Here is a 7847-nt window from a genome sequence, read left to right as displayed (position 1 = left end):
GAGCGTCGGCCTGCGGACTGAAGGGTCCCAGGTTCGATTCCAGTCAAGGGCATGTACCTTGGTTGCGGGCACATCCCCAGTAGGGGGTGTGCAGGAGGCAGCTGATCGACGTTTCTAACTCTCTATCCCTCTCCCTTCCTCTCTGTAAAAAATCAATAAAAATAAATTTAAAAAATAAATAAAAGGCCCTGGGTAACTTATTTGTGGAGTTTTCGGTGCTACTGTTCAGTGAACAGGGAACCAAATGACCACAAATAGTGACGAGTAGAGGTCCCGTATGGATGAAGTAAGTATGGCCAGTCCTAACACAGGCTGTTTTGTGGGTTTAGTCTTCAGGACTCCTGGGTACCAGAAAGTTATACACAACGAGCAACTGCTCACATAGCAAGCGGCAGGTAGCAGCCATGACTGAGGCCTAATACCTGTTCTTGCCCTGCCCAGCCTGGCCTTGGCTCCTGAACACAGAGCTGCCTCCTGCCAGAATTCTGCAGGTGAGGCTCCAGACAGGTGTAGAGAGCTCTCCGGTGGCTGCAGGAGCAGGACAAGCCTGTGGCTGGGCACCAGATGGGAGGGGCCTGGGGAAGCAGCCTCTCCCAGGTTTACGTGGGGCTTGGAGCCCGGAGAAGTGAAGAGCAGGGAGGTCCTCGGAAGGCATTAGCCCTGGGCTTGGGGCGGGAAAGGGTCCTAAGAAGAGGCTTCCTGCGTAGCCAGGAGGGCCCAGGCAGGTCCGCTCTAGTGCTGGGACTGATGAGGCCCTGGGCATCACTGGCTTCCCTCTGCCAGCTCAGCTCAAGACCCACATTATCTTCGACATTAGAGCCTGGGAAAACTCACGGAACTTCCGAGGGTCCCTCCTGCCTCTTCTCTCTCCTTCCCACTCACCCCACCAACCCTGCAAGGAGTTCTCACTGACACAAGTCCGGTCCCAGATCCCTGGGCATGGCCTGCACAGGACAGGGCACAGACATCAGCACGGGTGAGCGTGTGCCTGCGCACAGCCACACGTCTTCATCCCAACTGCTCCAGTGCCTTTGATGGTCCTGCCGCCGAGGCCAGGCTGGGCGCCAGCTCCTCAGAGTCTTCCTGGGAAAAGTGAGCCCTGCCGCCGGCCCCTGAGGGCCTGAGTACAGTGAGTTTCCTGACTCTAGTTGGCTTCCCTCCTTTTCTTCTTTCTTTCCTCACTCCCTTGGATGAATTGTAAGAACCTTGAATTAACTGATCTTGATGTTCTTGGAAGGAACATATGATAAACACCCACCTGGCTGGCCCTGGCCCACCTGCTGCCTGTCCTATCCTAGCAGGAGGCAAGACCTGGTATTTGAGCCAATTCCAGGTCATTTATGGTGGCTGGGCACTGAGGGTAAAAAAAGCAAATGGGACCGGGGTCCTGTCCTCTGGGAGCTCCTCTGACAGGTGTCGATGGGCAGAGGAAAGGATGTGCCAGGAGCGGGGTGGGCCGATGGTCAGAAGGCCAGAGTGAGAAAGCAGCCTCCAGGCTCCCTAGGGTTCCCCACAGCAGACCCAATTTGCTCCCATTTCTCCCTTAAGAGTACCTACCCGTGAACCCAATTCTATTGCCTTCAGGACAACGAGAAGGGCTCTGAGGACACGAGGGTCCTAAAACCAGAGAAGTGCTCGCCCGGCCCCCTCTCCACCTGGTTTGTGTGCAGTGGGTGGGCCTGCTTGCAGCTGGGGCTGGCTGAAGCCAAACCCTTTCCTCCCCTTCGGGAGCCAAGCTGGACCAGCAGGGCCTGGCTGCCTCCTTCAGCCCGGCTCTGAGGTGGGTTCCCCTTCCCCACTGTCCCACCTACCTGAATTTCTGGACCTGACTTCTGTCTTCTCCCTCACTTGCTACCTACTTGACACTGCCTGTACTTGGCCTTGCCTGGAAAAGGGCTGTGGAGTTAAACCAAATTGCGCTGAGACCTCCATAGGCAGGTTAAGCTGTTCCCGCCCCCCAATTCTCCTCTAAACGTCCAGAAAGAATTAGCTTCTTACTGAAGGCAGAGGCCGTCTGTCACCATTCTCTCTGGTAGGAGGCATGGGTATCGGAAGATGAATGGGCTGAGCTCTGCAGTGCCCCTCCCCTGGGGTGGCTGGTGACAGCTGGTTGAGGGGAGAGGGGGAATGGGCCTGCACAAGTTGGCAGGTGTCCCTATAGGCCCAGAGCTGAGATATAGAGGACTCAGGAGGGGACTTGGTGTGTGGTCCACTAAGGAGCAGTCTGAGCCTACTTGGCCACATAAGCTCCCTGAAGAAACAGGCTCTGACCCTTGCCTGCCTGGAACATGACTATAGAATCTGATTATTCCCAGAGTGGAACCAGACTCAATGGCAAGTTGGGAACTGAACTGCAGGTCAGTGGTGAAAGTACAAAGTAGAGAGAGACCATTATACATGAGTTTGGGAATTAGCACTCTCAAGTTGAGGGCTCTGCTGTCCCTGCAGAATGGCCCCAGGGTCCAAACAGGCCTTCCTCCTTTGGCTGGGAATGAGGGTGGACCCATCTGACCAGAGTCAGAGAGACCTCACAGCGAGTAAGAGGGACTCGGGGAGGCAGCTACAAGGTCAGGGCAGGAGAATATGAAGATTAGGAGCAACGCTAGAGCTTACACATAATAGCTTTCCTTACCAGAGGATCTAAAGCAGAGAAGGCCTGCAGGGGCTGTTGGGGAGGGACTTGGGAGCTGGGTTGGGGGTGTGGCTAGAGAAAGCTAAGAAAGGCCCTAGCAGCGGTTCTCAACTTGTGGGTCGCGACCATCGGAAAACACATATAGCATATCAGATATTTACATTACGATTCATAACAGTAGCAGAATTACAGTTATGAAGTAGCAACGAAAATAATTTTATGGTTGGGGGTCACCACAACATGAGGAACTGTATTAAAGGGTCGCGGCATCAGGAAGGTTGAGAACCACTGCCCCACAGCCTGGGTACCTAGAGGCAGGGAGCAGATACCAGGCATATCAACCCCAGAAACCTGGGGCAGCCACCCTTGGTTGAGTCTGAGTGTCTTTCAACTCTGGGTCATTAATGCTTCTTTTGAAAGGTTCCTCTTTGCTCTCTGCTGGGTTCAGAGGAAGGGACTGACCTGGAAGCTGGGCAAGGCCAGGGCAAGAAGAGCAGGGAAGGAGCTGGTGTACAGGGAGCTCACCACTCTCTCTTTGTAGACGATGTACTTCAACCACTTGAAGTCCTGCCACTTGAAGCCAGCGAGGACGAAGAGAGAATCGCGTTCATATTGCTCAGGTCGCTGCATGGCGCCCTCAGGGTAGGTGATGCGCAGTGTAGTCTTGCTGCCCACGTCCTTCTCAAAGCCTTTCACTGGTGCTGAGTTCAGTCTACAGAGAGCAGCCCCAGTCAGAGCCTTGGGCTCACTGCATGTGGTCTGTGGTCTATGTTTGGGGAAGCACTCCGACCCCAGAATACCCCAGGTTCAGAGAATGGGGAGCCCAAGTCACCGGGAGCCATCTAGCTTTCTGATCCAAAATCCTCCAACCCAGGACTCTTCGTCAGGCTTCTGCTGACCTCCAGCCCAACTGGCCAGATGGCCAGACAATTCTCAATGGGCGCAGGCACCAGGGTCTGGGCCCGGACATGCAGGTGACCGAGGCACTGCTTTGGGGAGTTTACCTGACCACAATGTCATAGTCATCAATTCGTGACCCCAGAGACTTGTTGGCAAGGACACCTCCGTTGCCTATGATGATGCAGCGGCGGCAGCTGAGGCTGAGGGAGAAAGGCAGAGACCTCTGGAGAGCTGTCCACCAGGTATCCTTTCCCCTACCCTTTTGGCCCTTGACCCCATGCCCTTGACCAGGCACAGGCTGGGATAGAAGAAGAAAATGAATGGGCTTCTGGCAGTATTTCTGAGAAGAGGCCAGAACCAAACTGCAGGCAGCTGGGCCACCTGGAAACTCTCAGACATCCCTAGTCCCTGACACTTCTCCAGGAAAACATGGATGTGGAAAGGGCTCGGACACTAGCGCCGTGAAGGTGAGAAAGGAGGCTCCGGTAAGATGGCACTCTGGGTTAAAGATTACCCAAGAGTTAGTGGGGTTTAGGCAGCTTTCAGGAGAGGGAAGTGGGCTGAGCTTGAGGGCTATGCCAGAAAAGCAAGGACAGAGAAAGGGACTGGAGGCTCCAGGACTTGGGGCTGGGCTTATATTCAATCCAGAAGCCCCCGTGCTCCCATAAAGCCACCAGGGAACCCTACTCACTTTTCTCTCCAGCCCCTGACCCTGGGGTCCTTCTATTTGGGTTCTGATGGCTTCAGAGGTATTACTGCCTCCTGGGTGTAAGCCTTGGCCCTTTTAGCTGTACCTAACACTTAGCTCCGCAGTCCCAATGGCAGGCACATCCCAGCCCAGTGTCTTTAGTTTTTACCCTCAGACCTCTGCTGTCTGAGGAGTGAGATATCTTGCCAAGTACTTACAGCCCACGGGTGCAAGCCCAGCTAGACGGCTCCACTTCTCTGCTCCCCCACCCCAGCGTGTGTACTGTGTGTGCACATGTGGATACGTCGGAGAATCTGCTCATGTCCAGGAAAGGCCAGCTGGGCCTCAACATCTCTGCACAAGGCAGCTGAGGGGCAGGAGGCCGGGCAGTGAGTAGCTCACCTGTCCAAGGCAGGGGTCAGGCGGTACTCTTTGGTGACTGACAAGATGGCTTTGATTAGATTATCTGTGGAGAGAAGAGGGAGGCTAACGTTAGAGGATCACTTAAGTTCCCATGAAATGGTTTCCGGGTAGGGTGGAGGTGGAGGAGGGGAGAGGGAGCTCTGGGCACAGGCTGGCTGGGCTGCTGGCTTTCCTTTCTCCCTGAGAAAAGGAGAGGGCGCAGGGGAACAGGCAGACACACTCGGCTCTGCCTGGAGCCAGTCCCCAGCACCGGCATGCAGGTTCTTCCCCAGCCCTTCCCTGGCAGTCTCGTTTGGCTTTGGGAGGCTCTGAAGTCAGGCCTGGGACTCGCCCAGGAAGGGCTGGGCTGGCTCAGTAGAGGGTTGAGGTATTCCTGGGTCCCCTGGCCACATGATATCTCCCATTTAATAGTTATCTTATTTAATTCTGACCACATCCTAATACAATGGTACTCTTCTCTCCACTTAACTGAGGAAGAAGCTAAAGCGCAGGCAGGTTAAGCAACTTGTCCAAGGTCACAGCTAGTGAAAAGGCAGCAGTGGGATCTGATCCTTCTGTGTCTGACCCTAAAGCTCATACTCCATCATCCCACGAAACAGAGCAGGAACCTGACACAGAAATGGAACTGTTACTATCAGGATGGGAAAGTCTAAGTCAGGAGAGGACCGCACGAGTGCGGACCCTACGGCAATGGAAGCAGACAGTTCTGAGACTATAGGGGAAAGACTGGCTTTGGGCAGGATAGGAAAGGCCTGGACATGGACTAGGTGAAAAACATCGGGAGGGGTGATGGAAGAGCCCAGGGGCATTCGTGGGGGATGGCCTCGATTTTCTCTGGGATTTTCCATCTTATACCTAGTTCTCTAGCGCCAGTATCTCTGGCACCACCTTTTCACAGCACCATGTTCTTCCCTCATCAGACCCCTTACTGTCCTGCACTCTGAATGTCTTATCTCCACCAGCCTGAAGCTTTCTGAAGACAGGGACCCTATCTGTCAACTCCACTGTTGTGTACCTAGCCCTGACAAAGTGCTGGGCTCTGAGTAAATATTCCATTAAAGAAGTAAGAAAAAAGGCAGAAGGGAAAGAGGAAGAGAATGTACGGCATTGTTGAGAGCAGGGGAGGGGGTGGACCCCCAGCATGGGCACTTCTGAGGATACGGCCCTACCTGAAATGTAGGGAGAGTCTGGAAGATGAGATGTCAACGTAGAGTGGGTCAGGGTTCTCAACATACCTTGGCCTTTGATCCCAAAAGGCGGCACAAATTCTCGGATCCTTGCCCACTTGCGGAAAGAGTCATCCAGGAACATGGGTGCTGGCTTGGAGAACCTGGAATACAACAGGGCTGTTGAGGATTCCCAAATGCAACAGGCTGGAGTGCTGGCTGGCTCTTCTGTACATGTGTCTTGCCAATGGCTCCGCTGGAAGCCACCGTTCACACCTCAGCATACCCTTCCTACCCCCGCCTGCTCACTGGGGTCTGACAGATTGTGTTCAGCAGAGCCTGAGTCTAAAGGAGCAGGTCCGGCCAGTCCGACGTGGCCAGCTACAGGAGTGGAGAGCCCAGACCCCTCATCAGGGATCAGCATTTCTGAGCTGGAAGCTCCCTGGCAGGTTGTCCAGGCATGCCCCCCATCAAACAGTCACTGCTGCCCACACTGTTCCTGCGATCTGGGAAAACAGAGAGGAGGCACTGTCCCATGGAGCGGGAAAAGAACCCAAAACAGCCAGTGCAGGGAGACAGAACCCTGGAGAGAATCCTGAGAGGTGGACCACCCAGGGTGCGGAGGAAGGGGAGTTCATGATGAGCGGGCAGAGCTGGTGCACAGCCACAGGAGACAGATTTGGAAGAGAAGAGAAAAACGGCAGGACCCGGAGGCTGGGAGGCAGGGCCGAGGGGAGGCTGCAGACAAGCAGGAGCCTGAGCACATTTGCTGGCAGAGAGAAGGACAGCGGGAACGCAAAGCTCCTCGGGAGGCGAGGGACTGTCACGGAGCTTATGGAGCTTACGGAGAGGGGTGACTTGGCCTGGAGGGAAGATGGGAGGGAAAAGAGAACGGAGGAAGGGGGAAGTGATGCTGAGTTGAGGGGAAGGGAAAAGGCAAGTTTCACCTTTCCTGGGAATGGGCAGGCAGGGTGCAGGCTGGGAGGACGGGACGGCCACACAGGATGCGGAGGGAGCGAGGGCAGAGTGCGAAGGCACAGGAGGAACAAGCTCCTCAGAGATGCGTGGACAGCGCGGCTTCACCTGGAGCCCAGCACCCCGGCGGCGAGGCCTTTCTCAGGGCACCCAGCAGCCTGGAAGGTGGCCGGCGCCTGGGCATCTACTATGTGCCGAGTCTTGTTGGGGGGCGGGCTGAGGGCCTCCCCGGCCAAGAGTGAATGTGTGGAAGCCTAGGCCTTGGTGGCTCTGTCTCTTTGTTTCCAGTTCAGCTGAATCAGCCACTGAAAAACTGAAGACTGGAGAAGAGGCCCTGTAAGCTCAGAAGCTAGAACTTAGTCTCCAAAGTTCTCTAACTCAAGTTCACATTTTCTATTCCCACCATCACTAACACCGGGATAATCTCCATGCCCAGGGGAAATTCTATCAGTAACCGCTTGGACGTCTAATATTAGAGATTTTGAAGTGAACCTGAAAGAGGCAGAAAACTTTCACTCCTGCTCCGTCCCCCTTGCTCGCCGCTGGGAAGACGTGGTCACACTTGATAGCATGGACAGCCCACCCCCGCGCCGCAGCTTTCCTTTGCACTTCTGAGTTAGCACGCTCCCCTCTGTGTCAAGGGTCACGCGTGTTTCTCATGCCTAGCCTATAAAACCTGAATGATGGGTAGATCTGATGCTACACTAGAGGCACGGAGGATCCTGGCCATAGTCCATGAGTAAGAGCAAAGGAAACAAGGTCCCTGGAAAAGCCTACAGCAAGAACCTCTCCTTCTGTGTTGGAGCTCAGCTGACAAAAGTTTTACAAAGTTTCTCAGTCAGGCTTGGACAGGATTTTATCTGCTTCCAATATGTACTGGATGTCATGTGCTAATGAAATCTCCTAAGATCTAGCCAATTTTTTTCATCTCCCTTCCCTCTTTTTCAGCTGATAAGAAAGTTCATGATGCTAATTTTCATTAAAAAAAAAATAACACCTTTTTAAAAAAAGATTTTTTTTGGTTTAAAGTATTACAGATAGTACATGTCTCCTTTTCCCCCCA

At 54.1% G+C, this 7847-nt stretch overlaps 1 protein-coding gene across 4 annotated transcripts in view; it reads right to left on the bottom strand.

Moving 5' to 3' along the window:
• ST3GAL3 (ST3 beta-galactoside alpha-2,3-sialyltransferase 3) overlaps nucleotides 1–7847 on the bottom strand; it is a 156981-nt gene that overhangs the window by 20570 nt on the left and 128564 nt on the right. For all 4 annotated transcript variants that reach the window (XM_005866618.2, XM_005866611.2, XM_014540023.1 and 1 more), the window contains 4 exons: nucleotides 5879–5973; nucleotides 4623–4686; nucleotides 3637–3732; nucleotides 3158–3344 (listed from right to left, as the gene is read on the bottom strand). In XM_005866618.2, the coding sequence (XP_005866680.1) occupies nucleotides 3158–3344; nucleotides 3637–3732; nucleotides 4623–4686; nucleotides 5879–5973 (442 nt within the window). The remainder of the gene's footprint in view (nucleotides 1–3157; nucleotides 3345–3636; nucleotides 3733–4622; nucleotides 4687–5878; nucleotides 5974–7847) is intronic.

The sequence above is a fragment of the Myotis brandtii genome, unplaced genomic scaffold, assembly GCF_000412655.1.
Source record: "Myotis brandtii unplaced genomic scaffold, ASM41265v1 scaffold235, whole genome shotgun sequence".
Taxonomy (NCBI): domain Eukaryota; kingdom Metazoa; phylum Chordata; class Mammalia; order Chiroptera; family Vespertilionidae; genus Myotis; species Myotis brandtii.
Note: the sequence above shows the minus strand (reverse complement) of the source record. Positions and strands in the feature narration are given on the sequence as shown.